Source organism: Dama dama, chromosome 4 (assembly GCF_033118175.1).
Source record: "Dama dama isolate Ldn47 chromosome 4, ASM3311817v1, whole genome shotgun sequence".
Classification (NCBI taxonomy): Eukaryota; Metazoa; Chordata; class Mammalia; order Artiodactyla; family Cervidae; genus Dama; species Dama dama.
Window position 1 is genome coordinate 37,916,257 of NC_083684.1, and position 21,564 is coordinate 37,937,820.

The 21,564-nt window shown below is 38.7% G+C and overlaps 1 protein-coding gene across 2 annotated transcripts in view; it reads right to left on the reverse strand.

Moving 5' to 3' along the window:
- Positions 1-2,198: 2,198 nt before the first annotated feature.
- The window catches only part of CDH11 (cadherin 11), a 150,099-nt gene continuing 130,733 nt past the window's right edge, over positions 2,199-21,564 (reverse strand). The window contains exons 12-13 of one of the 2 annotated variants that reach the window (XM_061138650.1): positions 6,053-6,304; positions 2,199-3,526 (exon numbers count right to left, since the gene is read on the reverse strand). In XM_061138650.1, the coding sequence (XP_060994633.1) occupies positions 3,030-3,526; positions 6,053-6,304 (749 nt within the window). In that variant the 3' untranslated portion in view covers positions 2,199-3,029. Of the gene's footprint in view, positions 3,527-6,052; positions 6,305-8,813; positions 20,005-21,564 lie in introns of those variants that run through there. The other variant, XM_061138651.1, reaches the window with a different exon arrangement.

A 21,564-nucleotide genomic window follows, 5' to 3' on the forward strand; every position in this document is an offset into this window, starting at 1 on the left:
GGAGCAATTTCAAATACTGTTGACCAGGTCCCATCTGATTCACAAGGCTATCCTCTCTGGGCAACCTGAGTGTATAATTTTTAATAAGGTCTCCAAGAAATGTAGATCATCTGCTCTCTTACTTTCCCCATCATGCCAGGAACATTGGTTTATAAAATGCAACTTAGCAAACACAAGATCTATCCAGAAAGGTCCTCCATTCACAGTTAGCATCTCATCGTCTTCTGTTACGCCTTTGATTTATTTCCTTCCCTCAACCCTTAAGGATAGGAAATAGCCAGATGCATTGTCTGGAGAGATAGGTGGGTACAGAGGTACATAGGTGATTAACGGGATAAGTATTTTGGAACAAGTTTGGAAAGACTAGAAGATATCAAGGAAGCTTCTTCATTCTGTATCTGAGAAACTACTACAGGGTTTACAAAATACATTTTGATGAGTGAATGAATGATGGATGGAGCAATATCTACTACTGAAGGACAAGAAGAATAAAGCCGTGCCCTTTCTTGAGCTGAATCCATGTCATAATGCAGTGATTACTTTATATTGAAATAAGGAAGGACCACTTAAACTAAAGCTTGCTTTTAAGGGAATATGTTCCAAATGAAAAAGGACTCCACTAGTCAGGAAAGACACTTTATTTGAGAGCTTCTAAAAGGGTTCTACAAACAATAGAGGCTTAAAGTAAAAAACAAGATAAAAAGGAAAAAAATGAAAAACAAGTATTTTAACTATTGAAAAAGTAAACAGCCTTTTAAAAAAAATTTAAACACAAAAATGTGAAAATGTAGTTGTCAAATCTAATCCAAATACATTCCTAGAAAAAAGGATCATCCACGGTGACGGGGTTACTTACAGCTGTATACTTGTTTAAGTGCTATTCATTTTCTTTTTGAATTATTTCTTCACTTCAAATTCAATTGGAGATCTGTGCAAACCTAGCAAAATATTCTTTGGATTACAAAAACTATATAAAAAATGAACAAAACTTGTCATTATGGAAGTATTGAGAGTGTGCAATCCTTCACTGAAATGAAAGATTCCAATGTGACATCGTCCACAGAATTTATTCCATTGAAGTGTTCAGACAATTTGATTCAAATGCAAAGGAATGTGGAAGTGAGCACTTCATCAAAACATTTCTCTTTGTATGATTTTGACTGAGTCATAAAAATAGTCTGTAGCAGGATATCAAGAAATTGCTTGAAACAAACTCCCACAATAAAGTTTAAAAAAAGAGAAGATAATCTAAAAATTATCTGCAATCCAAGAGAAAGCATGTGCCCTGTGTCTAGGGGAAAGAGAAAAAGCACTTACAGCACAGAATGACCTGTGTGTTCTTTCCCCAAGTATTGCTATGTTTTGACCTTTGGCCCTACAGAGCAGGTGAATCATCCCCCACAGAAGTCCCAACCACTAGGCAGCAAGATGGGACTGCAGGAGACTTCAGGCATACTCACAAATGGCATTGACCTCAGAGTTCCACCACGGTCCCTGCCCTCATTCTGAGCTTATGGCTCAAAGCATATTTTAAAACAAAGGTTCAGAAATGAATTGCTCTTTCTTTGATCAAACTTTGAAATGCCACATTGTTTTAAAAGGAGTTACAATTATAAAAAGAAAAAGAAGCAGTTTCAACTGTCAGAGTCATTATGATAGCCTGGCAAGATCAAAGTAAGGAAAACTAGAATAACATTGGAGGTCTGATCTTATAACTACAAGTTGCAAATGTATATTTTTCACTCTTCATCCCCACCAACCCCCAAATGCTCGGTATGGGGCAATAACATCCACATCTTGAACTTTAGAGTTCTAATAAATTCATTCCCACATGGATTCATTTCTCATAACCATCAAATTACTGATATACAAGATAAGTGCATATTATATAACAAGTATTGCAAAATCATAGACTGACCTAGATCTTTAGCATCCTTCTTTGATAGAAGATGTGTGTGAAGAAAAGCTAAGAAGCTAACACCAAGAATGTACAAAAAAGCTTTACACAATGTTACAGAATCTTGTCTGAAGAAAAAAAAAAATTTGTAAAACATATCCAATTTTAAATAAACAATAAAATCAGACTATAACATATCATAAATAGGGTTATGAAAAGATAACAAATATCTTAAATTAGAATTATAAATGGGTAATTAGAAATACTTAATTGTTTTCAATGTTAAGAATCAAACCCAGAATTAAAAAAGAATCTTTTTTATTTCAAAGGTTGCTTCTTATATTGAAGCTCATATTAAAGCAACAGTACAATGTTCATAAAATATAAGTGTGATGCCGTAACATTTCTTACATGTCAGAATACTGATATTCGTATGTATACTAAAATAAGAACTTTAAAATTGTACAAATAGATACATTAAAAATGACATAGAAATAGGGCGCCTCTCACTGAAACAAGACAGTTATATCTGGCACATATTAGTTTAAGATGAAAGTAGAAGCAAAAAGATTTACAAGAATCAGCAGTAACAAGATTGATGCTCAAGAGACATAATTGTACATTGTATTGTACATACATTGTATGGGTTTAAGCTGGCTGAATATTATATATTTCAAGTTTAAAAATGCACTACATATAGAGTGTCCATAGTTTAAGGCGAAATTACAGCTCAGAACTGTTGTCCTTTCTAATTTTGTGGAAGCATCTTTGACAAATTAAAACAAAAAGAAGAAAAACAAAAGAGTTCAATGTTCATGACACATAAACAATTTCCCTTCATTGTGAGTTCACCGTTAAGACTTCCCCTTCTCTTAAATATTTTGTATGCCAAGTGGTTTTTCTCTAGCCAAGTTGATAAACAACTTCAATATTTGCCTTTTTGTGAGAAAAGGTACTTCACAGTATTTACCACTTTGATGTCCTTGCAGTTTTATTAAATGTATCCTCTCTGTAAAACTTTGCTTGTTTTAAATGAGCCTTTCCTTGATTTAAAAAAATACCTGTTTACATATCTTCTAGATTCCTCAGAACGCCAGACACAGTTCTTAAGGCCAAATTTGTATCGTTATTGTTAAGAGTCGTCATCAAAAGTGTCTTTGGAACCGTACAAGTCCGCTAGTTTCTTAAACCGAGGGCCCCAGTTCTGTAGGTAGTCATAGTCCAAGTCTGAATCTGTGGTAGCCGACTCTAAGGAGCTCAGGGACCCAGCCACGGAGCCCCTGCCTTCATAACCATAGATTTGGATGGAGTCATAAGGAGGGGCAGTTGGGTCATTATCCGCCTCCTGTATTCTCGTGTTGATGAAGTCATCCACATCCACACTGTTGGGTGCTGGTCGGAGCCCAGGTCTAGGCATGTACTGATACTCAGGTTTGATGTCTTTGCGAGGGATAAATCCATTGATACCATCGGGGTTCTGGAGGGTGGCGATATCAAAGGCTTCTGTGTCTTCTTCCCCACCGCCCTCGTCATCATAGGTGATGATGTTCTCACGGACATCTTCCTCCTCGAAGACGATGAGTGGTTCTTTCTTTTGCCTTCTCAGGGTCACGAACAACACTACAATGACTACAGGGAAAGACAAAGAAAGGAAGCAAGGGTTAAGTCCAGTCTTCTGGGGTTCTTTTCCCAGGGGAACTCTGCTTACCTTAAAGCATGGAGTACACATGCTTCAGAACAGGGACCAGTCTATGAAATGAGTGCCTTACCTGGAATCCTCAAAGATGTGCAAAAGCTGCCCTCCACCTGTCTCTTCCTCTGCAAAAATGCTGCCAGGAAAATATTATTATCCAAACAAACTGGCAAGTTGCAACTATTGTGAGCTTTTTGCAAATCAATCTGATACTATTTGGAAGTCATCTTCCAAAGAATTAGGAAGATTCTAAATATGTCTGTCCGTCTGCAGCCTCTTAAATGTGGGTTATGCCTGTCTCTTTTTGCAAAGGAAAGCAGCTGCCTCTCCAAAGTTTACAAATGAAGACACGAGAGACTTGAGGTCCTGTCTAAAAGAGGTTGCAAGAGCTCTGAGGTGAGGCCAGCACTGAACCCACTACACCTTTATAAGAAACTGGATCATAAGCATAGCTAGACTCTCTTCAGACCACCATATAGAAGAGAGGTAGCTTATAAAGACCCCCAACAGACAAATGAAAAATCTCTATTTGTTTGAACAGAAAACTGTGTCAGCTGAAACTCCAGATGAAACCACTGTTATTGTCTCTTCTCTGAGAGAGGGGATTCCACTGAACTCAGGCCATCTAGGATAAGTGAGCAGAGTTGCTTACAAGGAAAGCTCAGCCACTGCTTCATTCCTCTGACAATCCCCCCACTTCCCCATAAGAGGCTTCTACAGTCTTTCGTTGGAACACATGGGCTTCTCTGGTGGCTCAGTGGTACCGAATCCACCTGCCAGTACAGGAGACATGGGTCGGGAAGATCCCTTGGAAAAAGAAATGGCAACCCACTCCAGTATTCTTGCCTGGAAAACCCCATAGACAGAGGAGATGGGCATGGGGTCACATGGTGTCCATGGGGTCATAAAAGAGTCAGACACCACTTGGTAACCAAACAACAGCAACCACATGCTCAGCAAGACTGCAGAAAATGTTTGTGACTGAATTTGGCAAGTGACCTTAGAGCCCCTCTGGATCCACCACCACTGTGAGATGCAGGACGAGGGTGTGCACCTGCCTAGACTCTGAATGGCTTCCAGTGCTCACTAGGCAGTGTTTTCCCCCTGTGCCTAGCTCCTAACAACACCTTCACCAGGACCACTCCTTTTCACTTTCTTTGCTTGGATGACTCTTTATCTTTCATCACAAAAATCCTTCCTGATATCCCATTCTGATACCAGACAGGACTACTGGTATCCGTTCTCTGCATCCACCTGGCCATCACCATGACACCTGTTACACTGTTCACACATCTGCCTCCCCCACTTGATTATGAACTTCTCAGAACATTTCTGTTTTCTGCCCCCTCTGCTTGGACTATCCATCCATCCCAGCCCCTTTTCCTCAGATGGAACACTCAGCATCTGATAGGTGTGTTACATCCTCCAGAAAGATATCTCTGACCTTCCCACTCAATGTCAGACACTTTCACCTCTTGGGCCCCCACTGCCTGTTATGTTCATATCCCCATCATAGTGCTCACCATGTGCCTCTGTATTTATCTGCTCATGCCTATTTTCCTCAATAGATGATGAACTTTTTGATCACTGAGATCTTGTATAATTCTTCTCTTTATCTCCCTGGGCTGAACACAGGGCCTGGTATCCTGAAAATACTCATTAACTATTTGTTGAATTCAACTCGTTGGCTCTTCCCTATGCATTGAGGATCCATGAATTCATTCAGTAGACAACTAACCATCATGGAACAAGTATAAATTGATGTCTGACATACTTAGGTTTGAATTCTGACTTTTTCATCATGCATGATTTCTGAGACTTTGGGACTACTGATGCAAGCTTCCTGAGGCTTTCCTGCTATTACAGAGTAAAACATAGACAGGATCATGTGCAGAAGAAGGGCACCAAACTCAGCCGGCAAGTGCAGGAAAAGCTTCTCCCAGGTCCCTCCGAGCTGAGGCATATACCCAGATATAACATATGACAATTGGGCTGGGAAACCAAGATCCAGCTTCAGCCAGGCCAATCTTCATCCAGTTCCTTGAGTCCTCCATAGACCGTCTTTGACATCACAATTACTCTTTCTACCTCTACCTCTTCTCATTCTTCTTGTAAGGCAAATGGTTGTTCATATACTAGGTCTCTGCCTAAATTCCTCTCCTGCAAAATATTCTGATGTTCTACTCGGTTCCCTGTTGATGCCCCCAGATGTATTCTGCTAGCAGTCCGGTGATGCCAGCATTTTGCTCATCACGAAGTTCCCCCAACTCTGCTCTAATGCTTGTTAAGTCACTTGCTCCCCACGTCCCATACCCTGAAATACATGAGCAGGCAGACACTTCTTTTTTGTCCCAACTTGCAACCACAGTATATAGCACATGTAACTTGAGAAATATACGTGTGTCAAGGATGGGCATCTGGTTGAAAGGCCCTTCCCACGGGTGGCCGGGGAGATCCCTTACCCAGGAGAATGACGATGCAGGCGAGGATGGCGATCAGCGCCCCGGTGCTCAGCCCGGCGTTCAGGATGTAGGCTTCCGCGTTGCAGGACAGCAGCGCCCCGTTCACGTCACACCCACAGACCTTGATGGTGAGGGTGTTGGTGCTGCTCATGGGAGGGATCCCGCCGTCACTGATCACGATGGGCAGGAGGTACAAGTCCTGCTTCTGCCGACTGAACCCTCCGCGCCGGGCATACACGCCCGCGGTATTATCTGTGGGAAGAGGGGAGAGAAGGCGCACTTGGAGAGCAAGGCCGGGGCGTCACAGCCTTCAGTCTGCTCCGTTCAGCTTGGCTGATCTGAGCGTGCTCTTCTCACCACCGAGGCTAACAACCAGAATCGCCCCACTCGTTCTCTAATCTAGATATCTACAGAAGCCGCTGCCATTTGGCATGACAAAGATCCCTGAGTTTTGTCCCATCTGGAAACAAAATTCAGAAATTGGCTCTATTTTGTCAATATGAATGCTTTCAGTGGTTGGGTAAGGACACCATTTTCTGTTTGAGTGTTTGTTCTTTTCCTCAAATAGAAGGACTTACGGGCTTCAACCACACCCTCTGTTAGTGAGGGATACAATTAAATAAGATAGGTGAGTGTGCACTTTCCCGACTTCATGACAAGCCTTTGGCCAGTTTTTGTTAGTTTTTTTGAGAGATTTCTAATCCACTCTCAAATCTTGCCCAAACTACGAACCCACTCATAAGTCATAAAGGGAGATGTTGTCTTTAAAATGAAAATATTTTATAAACCTAGCAGCAGGTTTACAGTTTCTCTGAAATTCAAGCAACATCAGCCACCCAGTTGAAAATCTCATTCCTGCTTAAAACAATGATATTTTCTCTGTTGCCCATGCAACACAGCCCACGTCTACACAGTGGATCACCAGATAGTTCCCTGATCTAGACTTTACCTTGCCTTCCAGGCTCATGCCTGCTGTTTCCCACACACCCAGTTCAGCCAGCTGTGCAGAACTTAGGACTGCTACTCAGCACACCATATTCTTTGTACGCCTTGACTTTGACCCTTTGCTTTAAAATGCCCTCCCACCCACCCAAAGTTCCTTTAATCATGACCAGTGAGTTTCTCAAGCCTCAAAACTGAATCCAAAGTCACCTTCAGGAAGCCCTTTTTAGACTCTTCCCCCCATCTCCACTGGGACCCAGCACACTGTACATTCCTATACAAATCAGTCTCCCACTCTTCTGTCATTATTTGTTGGCATAAAATACTTGGTTCTCTCCTAGACTGTGGACTTCTGGAAAACAGGGGCTTTTATCTGCTTCATCTCAGTCCCTCCAGTGCTGGACACACAGCAGACATTCAATAAATATTTGTTGAACAAATGTTGTAACCATGTTCTGGGAAAGGTTTCACTCAAGTTCCAGATGTTGGTTTTCATGTATTTCTCAATCTTTTGTAACCTATTCCGAAATGCTTCCTCATCATGTTTTCTGCATATCTCTACCCGCCAAAAAGATTTTTTTTCTAGACCATATGCTCTGCCTTGGAAAACACTGCTATTATAAAACAGTGGAAGTTTTTTGAATATGCTCCATCAAATTACACAGATGCAGACACACACACACACATATACACACACACTCAATATGGCATGCCTCATTTTGTGAGTTAGAAATCAGTAATTTATAACAAGGTTAGACCAAGATGATGGCCCATTGCTTTGAATGAATTGATAATACCATGAATTAGCTCTTGTGGTAGGAAAAATTATCCTAGAATCTAAAAGCTGAATTCATATTTTTAAGTTAAAGAAAATGTAACATATACTGTGTGAGATAAAAAAAAAAAAATCTATACCAGGTTCAGTCTCATTTAGGACTGAATAGATATTCTGAGTATTGCAGAAGCTAAGGTGTGGGTGCTGGCTGGTTTTTGGCAAGACTTATTAATGACATATCTTCTGCCCTCTGCTGCCAATCTCAATCAAAACAGGGCAGAACCGTCAGCCGTCATCTCTATATTTTCTGAAGTTTGTATAATTAGCATATATTGCTCTTATCACTGGAGAAAAATTATATGTACTATGAAAAATCATGAATTTTTTTTTTCAAGGTGGTCAAATAGAATATAAACTTAACATTCCATTTGCTGAGTGTTCTTTCCTATTGTAGGCTATACCATTGTTCTATGCTTAACAAATCCCAAAAAATTGACATATCTACATAAATTACTTCAAATGTTATTTTTTCCTTCTCATAATTTTATTTGAATTGAAGGCTTTCACAAATTAAATGTTAAAATATTTATTGTATTTTAATGATCTGAAATGTCAAAATGCCATACCATCATGAATAAAAATAAATATGAAAAAATTTATGAAGAAGATAAATTAATTAAATTGCTTCGTCAAATATACCTCTCTGATATGAATGACATCCCCAAGAGATGTCACCTATTGAGTCCCACCCTGTTACCCATGGTGCAGTTTGGTGGGAACATGACCTGAGTGTTTTTATTTTTTTTAAACCTGTGGCGGCCGTGGCTTAAAAATATACTCTTGAGTGTGCAATCCATGCAAAACTGTACCTCCAGATGCCAGCAGGCTGGCTTATACAGGAAGGTAACTGAAAACCAAACACTAGTGGAAAACATGTATCTGAGCAGGACACCAGCCTGTGAATTCAAGATGCTTCATATTCTGAACAGCTGAGTCCCCTCAGTCACACTGAAACTAGGAAATGAAAGCTCATCAAAGTGCCCAGCTGACTGAACCGTTTATTGTCTCTGCGTGATTCATCAGTAGAATCTCGAGAACTTTTAAAAAATGTTTCACATATGGCTTTTAAGATTAGTTTGAGAGGTGGAAAATAAACGGTCTGAAGGTCTGTTCCTGGGCATATTCCAAACACATGCTTTAGAATGAGTCATTTGTCCTGCCAGAGCCTTACTTGTTCATTTCTAAAATGAGGACACAAGTTGATACCAAGCATGCCTCATGGGGTTGCGATTAGGACCAAATAATAAAAACCTTTGGTTGTCCTCTGGGTTGTGCTTCCAGGGAGCTCAGGAATCCTTCTAACTGGAAAACTTAGCACCAGAATCCAGGTCCTCCAGAGCTGGTGAACTGGTGAGGGGTAGGTATAGTTAGACGAGAAGCATGTCTAACCAGACTAGCTTGGCACTTAGGTGGTTACTGTTGCTTGAATGCATATAATATCCCCCCTTTAGATCTAGACCTCAGCACCAATGGAAGGATGAGTTTTTCTGCAGGGAGGGCCATATCAGAGGAGACAGAACCATGTCCTGTGATGGTCTTTCTTGTTGTCCACTCTGGTCACTGATCCTTTACTAACAAAAAGGACCGTTATAAGCAGGGACTCCATGGAAAACAACTCTAGAAAAATAAATGGAAAATGAAACAAACTGACAACAATAATAAAACCTCTGTAGGAAATCATTTTTGTATCCTAGGTTTGGCTACAAATTCTCTCATTATTTTAATTAGCCAGCTACTCTATATCCATCTTTGAGAGGGTCCCCTCAATTTGGACATACACATTTCTGAGATGTATGGGTGATGCAAGAAAAAAAATAAGAGCTTTTGTAGGACATATTTTCAGGGAAGTGTCCAATTGTTTCCATGGTTAATAAGATGAGGCAGAAAATGACAACTGTTCTATCAATTTTTAAGTTTTCATCAAGAGATTTCTCAAATCCTTCTCCTTTATTGTTTTTGTTGTTGTTCAGTCACTAAGTCATGTCCAACTCTTTGCCACCCCATGGACTGCAGGCTCCTCCATCCTGCTCTGTCTCCTGGAGTTTGTCCATATTCATGTCCATTGAGTCAGTGATGCTATCTAAACATCCCCCCCATCTGCCACCCTCTTCTTTTGCCTTCAATCTTTTCTAATGAGTCAGCTCTTCACATCAGGTGGCCAAAGTATTCTTTATAAAGCTTCCAAAGAGCAAATCTCAGTGTTTGGGGTCAAACAGATCTGGGTTTGAATCATGACTATTCTACATGTTAATTGCATGACATCTAGACATATTAGGTAAGTGTCTTGAGTTGCTATATTCTCATCCAGGAAATTAATAGTTTTGAGGGTTAAATTTGATTCCATTCATACAGGCACTTTGCACAGTACCAGGCTGTTGCAGATGACCAGTAAATATCAATTATTTTCTGGAAGCTCTCCTCTTTGTGCAGTAGACTAATGAGGAAGAGAAACATATTGGCAAAGAGAGGAAAGTGAATTCTTAGAAATGTCATTGCAGCCTTAAATGCAATTGCCTACAGGGAAGGGTGCACCCTTCAGACGTAGGAAGGGTGCATCCTTCAGTTCTGGGTAAGGTATTTCCCATGGTAAGAAAATGTTTTTCAATCACCTTGGTCTTTCATCCTGACACCTTATATTCTTCTCCCTGTCCACAAACATGGATGCCTTTCCTTTTTCCCCCCACTTAGGTAAAAACTTGCAGACGAGGTCATTAATTACTAGTATATGTCTTGTACAAACTGTAGTATTTCTATTAATGGTAAATAAATTCAGGTTTCAAATTTTTATGTCTACAACCTAGACTCCTAACTGGATGCTATTTTTATCTGCATACTTTGTCATTACATTAACAAAATGTAAAAGTTCTTCATAATGATGGTCTCCATGGTACCAGTTTGGAGATGCAAATGTAAGGGCCATGATGATGATATCACCCAAGGGAGGGATATATACAAAGGATATTAAAATGGAAAATTATGACAGGGAAGCAGCCTTTTATACGTCAACTGTACTGGGTGCCAATCTTGTATTAGCCAAAAGAAAAACAACCAGGGCAAAATGGGCAATATATGGGCAAACTCAGTTGTGTCTGACTCTGCGACCCTATGGACTACAGCCTTTCAGACTCCTCTGTCCATGGGATTTTCCAGGCAAGAATAGTGAGTGGGTTGCCATTTCCTTCTCCAGGGGATCTTCCCGACCCAGGGATCGAACCTGGGTCTCCCACACTGCAGGCAGACTCTTTACCATCTGAGCCACCAGGGAAGCCATATATGGGTATAGCAATCTGAAAAGAGGAATCACTGCAGCAAAGGATTAGTACTTTCTGCTCTCATCATGATGTCAGCAGAGAGGCTTGGCTTAAAGTGAGAGAATAGTGCCCTAAAAAGCATCTTAAGACACTCTTCCTTACCACTTCTTTTCCTCTGTCCCTCTCTGCTCCAAAGCTAAAGATTCCCCTACTGATCAACTTGATCAGAGATATTAATACTTTAGCCTGTGAAGACAGACACTGTCTGCATCCTACTGGAGCCCATCTCTTGAGACTGTAAAAGATCTAGGCCAAGCCTTGCTCTTATTTAATTCACTTCTGACCTAAAGCTACCTAATTTATCCTTTCTGCTCAAACCTTAACAACAAACTAAATCCATCCACCCCATTAAAAGCTTCCACACACTTGAAGACAGTGATGCAGTCCCTAGCAGAATAAACATTATGTGATTATGTTCCTCTGGGTTTTCTCTACTTTCCTTAGATATGTGGCAATAGCTCTACCAGAATAATGAAAAAATATATATATATAAAGTGCATCCCAAAAGTATTAGTGAAGTTTCAAACTTTGAAAATTTCAGAAACACACATGCTACAGAATTATTGTACAAAAGACATCATTGAAAAGTCTAGTTATTTAGATTTTTTGGTGCTCATTTACATTTGTGATTTTTGAAAAAATAATTTTAATTTTTGATGGCACTATTTGTGACACCTTGAATCTGAGGGAGGGACTGAAATAACAGAAATTTCAAATAATGCTTTTGAAGTTTGTAGCATTAACTTTCTGAGATGACTAAAGCTTAAAGGTAAACTTGATATCTGCATCTTTTATTGTCTTTCTAAACACTGTACGAGCCACCTATCTACCTGTAGTCATTGCTCATATTGACTATTTCACAATCTATGGCAACTGTTTGAATGTGTGTTTTCTCCAATGGACAGTAACATCCCTGAAGGCAAGAACCTTGCTTACTCATCTTTGGTCAGCAGTGTTTTGTGAGCTAGAAAAGTAAACAGTTGAAGGAGGTTTCTTTCATTACATTCAGCATCCATCTGGCTTTTCCACACAGTCAGATTTTACTGACTTAATAGCTTGCCATCAATTTCCAGACTGCCTATCTTCTCCCACTTTGTACTTTTGAACCCCACTTGATCATCACTGCCTCTATCGATATTATAGATTTTGTTCCTGGAAAATATCGTCTCTATCTCATCATTTTTTTTTTGTTATTTTGGGTGAGTCAGATTTAATTAAGTAACATTTATTGAGCTGCTAATATGTGCAAACCTTATTCTTTGTCACTTCCACCTACTTAACCCCAAAGAATTTTTAAACTATGTTCAGAAAGTATAATTACCTTTATTTTATATGAAAAGAAATTCAGAAACAAAGAAGGAAGCAACTGATCACAGTAACAAAACTGGGATTCAAACTCCTCTAGGTTTCACTGTATTTTTACCAGTGCACAGCAGACCCTAGAATTCTGATATTATTGCATGCCACATTTGTTCCTTTTTTTTTTAAATACCAGATTTCTCCAGCATGGTTAGTTAATTATATGGACCCCCACCACAGCCTATAACTAAATCCTTACAGACTCAAGTCCCAGATGAAAGAACTGCTCTTAGAACGCTAAGAATTTTATGTCAGAGAGACCTACAAAGGATTTAGGGCACTTATTCAGCACTTCTCTTCCCATAGCATTTCCAGAAACACACACACCTTCAAAAACAAACCAGTATGCAAGACGTAAAAAGAAATCTATTATTTTCTTAATATTTTGGAATGATGGAAATGCTACAGTGAGGTAAATTCTGAGACTAGCCTTAAAATATTAATGCAGAAAATTGTTTGATCCAAGACTCAGATGGCTATCATGTTTCCCCTGTAAATGAAGGCCTGCATCCTACAGAGGAAGGGGGATTATGATCTTTTAATTATATCTCTGATACTGAGATTCAAAATTCAAAACACAACAAATAACACGGGAACAATTGCCCATGTGCATGTGTATATGCACATAGAATTGATGCTTTTGAACTGTGGTGTTGGAGAAGACTTTTGAGAGTCCCTTGGACAGCAAGGAGATCAAACCAGTCAATCCTAAAGGAAATCAGTCCTGAATATTCATTGGAAGGACTGATGCTGAAGCGCCAATTTTTTGGTCACCTGATGCAAAGAGCTGATTCATTTCAGAAGACCCTGATGCTGGGAAAGATTAAAGACAGGAGGAGAAGGGGATGACAGAGGATGAGATGGTTGGATGGCATCACTGACTCGATGGACACGAGTTTGAGCAAGGAGTTGGTGATGGACAGGGAAGCTTGGCATGCTGCAGTCCATGGGGTCACAAAGAGGTGGATACGACTGAACTGAACTGGACTGAACTGATGTGTATACAAGGCATCTAAGTGTGCACTCTTTGTTGGTATCAAAGACTTTTCAGGTTGTAGTTTATCACATTCCTTAGAGTCAACCCTCCTTCCACTTTCGTTAGAGGATAATTTTCTCTTGGTGATAGAGAGGGAGAAAGGAATGTATTTCCTGGTTTTAGAAAAGGAAAACTACCAGGGAATTCAGTGGGAGATAAACATTTAGGGTCTTTTAGTGAGTTGAGAAATCCCAACGGTTAAGTCAGTGACCAGAGCGAACCTTGAAAGAATAATCTGTCTAATTCACCAAAAAGACCTATTCCTCCTTCTGTTAGGTTGAGGAGGAGGTGGGTTTCCAGATAAACTGTGTTCTGTGTTGGAAAAACTGCAGCAGTGAATCTCAGGCAGAAAAGGAACATAATTATTTATACAGTGAAAATGGCAGGGCATTAAAAGCCATCTGCCATTTTGATCTGCCAACAGAGAATCTTCCATATTGAAGCAATTAAGGGGGGAAAAGTCCCACAGAAATCTGTTTGATTATCTTTAAATTATAAAAATGAAAAGCTGGAAGCATATTTGGATGCTTTTTGGTGCTGCTCGTCAGAAAAAGAATTGTCATTAGTTTAGACCAAAAAAAAAAAAAGAAGAAGAAGAAGAAAGAAAGAAAGATGTTTGCCAATTGGTCTAATCAGGATGAATCTGTCTTGGCTATCTTTCCTTACCCAGCCAAACCTGCTTTCCATACAAACTTTTTTTGTTCTATTTTTAAAAATATTTTTAATTAATTTATTTTTTATTGAAGGATAATTGCTTTACAGAATTTTGCTGTTTTTTGTCAAACCTCAACATGAATCACCCATAGGTATACACATATCCCCTCCCTTTTGAACCTCCCTCCCATCTCCCTCCCCATCCCACCCCTCTAGGCTGATGCAGAGCCCCTGTTTGAGTTGCCTGAGCCATGCAGCAAATTCTCGTTGGCTGTCTATTTTACATATGGTAATATAACTTTCCATGTTACTCTTTCCATATGTCTCACCCTCTCCTCCCTTCTTCCCATGTCCGTAAGTCTGTTCTCTATGTCTGTTTCTCCACTGTTGCCCTGTAAGTAAATTCTTCAGTACCATTTTTCTAGATTCCATATATATGTGTTAGAATATGGTATTTATCTTTCTCTTTCTGGCTCACTTCACTCTGTATAATAGGTTCTAGGTTCATCCACCTCATTGGAACTGACTCAAATGCATTCCTTTTTATGGCTGAGTAATATTCCATTGTGTATATATACCACAAATTCTTTATCCATTCATCTGTCGATGGACATCTAGGTTGCTTCCATGTTCTAGCTATTGTAAATAGTGCTGCAGTGAACAATGGGATACATGTGTCTCTTTCAATTTTGGTTTCCTCCGGGTACATGCCTAGGAGTGCGATTGCTGGGTCATATGGTGGTTTTATTCTTAGTTGTTCTATTTTTTTTTTAATTTGATTTAATTTGACGTTTTTTTTAGCAGTTCAAACTTAACTCTGAATATATCATGCATCAGAACTCATTTGATCTGCAACATGATGCATATTAGATAATATACTTACAAATTTAATACATTTGAAAGTCATCTCTTCCTGCATCCAGACCTTAGATGTCCAATATAACTTTGTGCAATAATATATGATGAAAGGATAAATGGATGGAAGGAGTGGGTGATCTGGTACTGACTCCTTCAGAAGATTCCAACATAGAAAGAAGGGTTGTCTTTTTAGCCTGAAGCTTATCTCATAACATAATCATCTTTCCACAATAATAACTAAGCCCCCAAATGACTGAAGCACATTACATGTCTTTCTATCTACTTTTTCCATTTTAATCCATGCATTTGGTCAACCCACTTTTTTTAAATTTTGGGATTCCAGAGCTCGTATTCTAATGGGAGACAGACAGAGAAATGTATGCTTGGAACGCAGAGTGATTAAAAAACACTAGAGGTTAGTGCAGTGTTCCTGGAGCACAGAAGAGGTAGCATCCAGGGATGGGCTGGGATGCCCAGCAAAGCTTCACCTAAGAGACTTCATTTACAATGCCACTTGAAAGAGGAGGTATAATAGTCAGGGATGGGGGTACATTTTCCACAGAACAAATGCCAAAAAGATAAAGACCAATACAGCATACTAACGCATATATATGGAATTTAAAAAGATGGTAACAATAACCCTATATGCAAAACAGAAAAGGAGACACAGATGTACAGAACAGACTTTTAGACTCTGTGGGAGAAGGTGAGGGTGGGATGTTCTGAGAGAACAGCATTGAAACAAGTATACTATCAAGGGTGAAACAGATCGCCAGCCCAGGTTGGATGCATGAGACAAGTGCTCAGGGCTGGTGCACTGGGAAGACCCAGAGGGATGGGATGGGGAGGGAGGCAGGAGGGGGGATCGGGATGGGGAGCACATGTAAATCCATGGCTGATTCATGTCAATGTATGGCAAAAACCACTACAATATTGTAAAGTAATTAGCCTCCAACTAATAAAAATAAATGGGAAAAAAAAGCATGGGCATGTGAGAACACAGCATATTTGGGAAAATAAAGATGGTTTGAAGCTTTTGGAGCACGGTTTACGGTAACAAGAGAAAGGAGATGATAGACGCAAAGTTTATGGGAAGGAGGTCATATCATTTCTTGCTCACTAGGCTATAAAGTTTCAGTTAAAGCCATAGGAAATGGAGAGTCATAGGAGAATTCTAAAAAGAAAGACATTATCAGTGGGGGCAAGTTAAGTTAAGTGGGGGCAAGACTAGGGTCAGACAGCCTGTTTGGAGGCCACCGTGATAGTTACAGCTCCTCTGCAGGTAGGTCAGGAACAGTCACTATCGAAATCACCTGTGCTTTCACAAAAGAGCTAATTTTGCTGCATGTGCTTTCAGGAATTTCCTGATACATGGGACTATGTCTCACTCACTGCTACAGCCAACATTTAATCTTTAACCCTTGCTCTTTGCATTTCATCATTATTTGGAATAGAGGTTTGGAAATTAGAAATGTGAAGTTCAAAATCAGGATATTTCAATTTAAAGTATCAATTAGGTCAGTGGTCAAAACCATACTGTCTTATTATTAGTATCCAAAAATTGTGCTAAAAACTGAACATCTGTTTTTTAAAATAAAATTAAAATGGAGAGGAAACTTCCTAAAATACACACACACAACACAAATCTTAATTTTAATATAACAATCAATATTATGCTTAACAATAAAACTCTAGAAATAATATCCCCATTAAATTAGTAAGTAAAGCCATTATTATTGCTATTGTTTAGCACATAAAGCACAAATCTATGCAGTTTGTCAAAAAACCCCAATTTTTTTTAAAAAAGATGAAGCAAATTGTCATTATTTAATTTTTATGTAGTTGTCTCCCTAGAAAACCTAGGAAAATAGCTGAGAAGTTATATTAATAACTTCTCAGTGTCCAATAATAAATGAACTAAGTAAAATAGCTATAGTTTATACTAAAAATTGTCACTTAGAAAATAATACATAATTTAAAAAATCTATCCTAGGACAGCATCCAAAATATAAAGTAGCTATTCATTATCTTAATAAGAAATATGAAGAACAAAAATGAAGAAAACTATAAAATATCCCTGATGGTAATTAAAAAGAGAACAGATTCAATGGGAACTCAGATCATGCTTCTGGATAGGAAGAATATTTTAAAATTGTTAGTTTTTAAATTAATCTGTAAATTTAAGGCAACCGAATAAAATTCATGAAGATACTTATCGAGTACCTAAAAAAATTCTAAATTATATCTGGAGGAACAAAGAAACCAAAATCTAAGAAAGAGTAATAAAAGGAAAACAATGTGGACAAAATACTTGTCAGATTTTAACATAATATGTGTGAAATCACTCATGAAAAATATGATGCTCTCATGAGAGTAAATAGAATAGGAAATGTTGATAGTCCATAAAATCTAGGAGTATGTAATGCAGGTGAAAATAAGGATGGTGTTATAAAGAAACTAGAAATGACTATTTCTTAAATGATAATTAAAAAATGGCCAACAAAGGGAGCTTGTGTATTTATCTCATAGGGATAAAAGGTTGGAATGGGAAATGTGATATATAAGAAAGCAGATAAGCTAAGTGAATATTGATGTCAATTTTTCATGAGGAAAATCTTGCTAAGAATAATATTACACAAAAAATGAAAGGTCATGTACACACTGCTATATTTAAAATGGATAGCCAACAAAAACCTATTGTGTAGCACATGGAACTCTGCTCAATATTATGTGCCAGCCTGGATGGAAGCGGGGTTTGGGGGAGAATGGATGCATGTATATGTATGGCTGAATCTTCATCGTTCACCTGTAGCTGTCACAACATTGTCAATTGGCTATACCCCAATACAAAATGTTTTTGGTCTTAAAGAAAAAATTAAAATGAAAAAAAAAAATTCTTTACTTTAAAACACAGCATAAACAGGACTGAAAGGACATTGAAACAGTGGGGAAATTATGCAGTAGGTATGATAAGACATGCTATCAAGGATAGCTCAAAATTCTTTATGCAGAGCTTCAGCAGTACGTGAACCAAGAACTTCCAGATGTACAAGCTGGGTTTAGAAAAGGCAAAGGAACCAGACACCAAATTGCCAATATTCCCTGAATCATGGAGAAAGCAAGGGAATTCCAGAAAAACATCTACTTCTGTTTCATTGACTATGTGAAAGTCTTTGACTGTGTGGATCACAACAAACTGTGGAAAATTATTAAAGAGATGGGAATATCAGACCACCTTGCTTGCCTCCTCTGAAACCTGTATGCAGGTCAAGAAGCAACGGTTAGAACTGGACATGGAACAACAGATTGGTTCAAAACTGGGAGAGGAGTGAGATAAGGCTGTATATTGTCACGCTGCTCACTTAATTTATATGAAGAGTACCTCATGTGAAATGCCAGGCTGGGTCAAGCACAAGCTGGAGTCAAGATTGCTGGGAGAAATATCAACAACCTCAGATGATGCCACTCTAATGTCAGAAAGTGAAGAGGAACTAAAGAGCCTCTTGATGAGGGTGAAAGAGGACAGTGAAAAAGCTGGCACAGCATCTGATCCCAACACTTCATGGCAAACAGAAGTGGAAAAAGTGGAAACAGTGACAGATTTTCTTTTCTTGGGCTCCAAAATCACTGTGGAGGATAACTGCAGTCATGAAATTAAAAGACACTTGCTCCTTGGAAGGAAAGCTATGACAAATGACAAACTTAGACAGCATATTATAAAGCAAAGACATCACTTTGACAGAGGGTGAGATGGTTGGATGACATCTCAATGGACATGAGTCTGAGCTAACTCCAGGAGATGGTGAAAGACAGGGAGGCCTGGCATGCTGCAGTCCATGGGGTCACAAAGAGTCGGACAGGACTGAGTGACTGAACAACAAAAGTGTGTGAAAAGAATGTGCTTAACCAACAATAGTCAACTGATACCATATACCCTTATAATGAAGTCAGGGGGTTATTTTGGAAAAAAATGTTGACATAAGTATAATGATGCTAAAAAATGCACATCATGTATTATTATGTAGGGAAAAAAGAGAACATTATTTTATGGTTGCCTTTTTTTAAAGATCAAAATATATGCCAAGAAAACAGCTAGAAGGCTATAAAAATTAGCAGTGATTATTTTTAGATTGTATATTACCAAGTTATTTTATTATTTCTAAGTTTATTTCTGCTTATTTGTATTTTCTAATTTTCCTACAAGGAATATGTATTAATTATGCAGTAGAATAAAATTATAAAATTTGTCCTTCACAAATATATTTTACTATAATTTCCATGGCTGATTAAAATTACAGTTTGTCCTTTTCTCTTCATACTTTCCTGGAATCCTAGATTGATGAATTGAATTTTAGATCTTTTTCTCTTCTAAATACTATTGTTATTTGATTATGGGGTTAACAAAGAGTTTTTAAGTAATAATTCCAAAATCAGAAATTAGAAAAGACACAAGCTCTATATTAATAATATACAGTATTCCTACACCTGACAGAACCCAGGAAACACACAAGCGTTCTAGGTCAATTTATTTATTGGCAGGGTGACCTTAGGTAAGTCTCTGAATCTTCTGACTTTTCATATTCCTTCCTCATCTAGGAAATGGGGACAAAAATATCCAAAATGCCTACTTTCTGGGGCTGCTTAGGAATTAAGTGCAACAAGGGCGATTAGAAAGCTTTAAAACCAATGCAGAGCTACATATACGAGAGGTGCGATTCTCAGTATTTTTTTTTCTTTGTGCTTTTCTTATTCATTACATGTTCCTCATGATTTTAAAAGATGCCATAAGTCTAGTATTTTCAAACTAAATGCATCTCAAAGCCTGGGTGGATCGGCTCTTCATCTCCCCAAACGGCACCACTCTTGATATTAATAGCCAAAGATGAACTCAGATGTCGAAGAGTTACCAGTGTTCTACTTCCCAGCTGCCTGCTGAGTTGTCTTTGAAGCTCCCGTGCTGTAGAATGGAGTAAGATAAAATATGAAATAAAACGTTTGTGTATATTAAGATGGCTTCCCCTCTTATATTTTTAAAGAGGCCGAATGCTTCCACAGAGTTTAGGCAAACACAATCCTGATTATTTACATGGCATAATGGAAGTAAACACTCAAGGAGAGAGAAAGCTGATGCTTTTACTCAGCATGCTATAAACCATTATCTCATGTTTTCTATGGAAAACAGTCTCAGCCGGGAAATTTGGTAACTCAGTAGGCTATTAATAGGATGTGGAATGTGATTACTCTTTTTGGATTACTTCAATATGTAATTACTTTTAGGAGCTGGTAGAAAGAAACTCTATTAAATGATAATTATAGGACTGTATTTGCTTTAAGGTTTTGTAATAGCTCTAAACATGGGAGTTTTCATTAACTGTTTGCCATAGTTAATAAAGGCATTTTTCTTTAAAAGTAGCAATTCCGTGCAAAAGTGGTGGCTCCACATAGAATTAGTTTCTTATAGGAAAGGGCAGGGGAAACTGATCATGCAGTAGGTTGGCTTCTCCATGGTAATATAATCTCCTTGAAAATATAGGTGGCATCCCCGAAGTATTGTGACAAAGTGAACTATTTATAACTCCCGAGAGAACAATAGGTCTTAGTATAATGCTTTCAGAGGGTTAATAGCAACTAAATATTAAAGAACACATAAAATGAAGACAAGGCAGGTGATGGCGGTGAAGTTGGCACAATAAGAAAAGCCTAGAAACACCAGCTGTTTCAGGAGGTGTCCAGTGATAAATAGGGATGTTGCCAGGAACACATCCAGGAGTGAGCCCTCAGATGTAAACTGGGAATTATATGAATACAGAGATATGAGGATCATCATGAAATGCTCAAATCAGCCCAAGAAGTAATAATGAAGTATGTTAGACCATATCCCTTCAAATCCAAGCAGCATGGGAAATACTTCTCTCCTTTAATAATTCACCCGGGAGGGCACAGTGGTTCAGGCTGTCACCTCTAGCCTTCTGAAAGTCCAGGTTTAAAATCTAGGCCTCGCTCTCATGTGGCTGACTTACCTAATGGCCTGTCCCTCATTTTCCTCATCTTCAAAATGGGAATGATAATAATTCTTACTGTTGAGAAAATTTAATAGAGTACAGGAAGGATCCTGCCATGGTGTTCAGAACATAGTTTGTTGTGGTGGTTGTTTAGTCACTAAGTCACGTTCGATTCGTCGCGACCCCATGGACTGTAGCCCACCAGGCCCCTTTGTCCATGGGACTTCCCAGGCAAGAATACTGGAGTGGGTTGCCCATCTCCCCATTCAGAGGATCTTCTCGACCCAGGGAACAAGCCTACATTTCCTGCATTACAGACAGATTCTTTACCACTGAGTCACTGGGGAAGCCTCTAGAATATACCAACTGGTATTTATAATATTGATAACACTGATAATGGTGATGGGGAAAGTAATAGTAATTAGTTTAATTTAAGAAGCTATAAGCCTGATCTCAGTCACCAAGAAATCAATACATAACCTCCCACATAGCTAGCATGTATCTAATGAAAACGT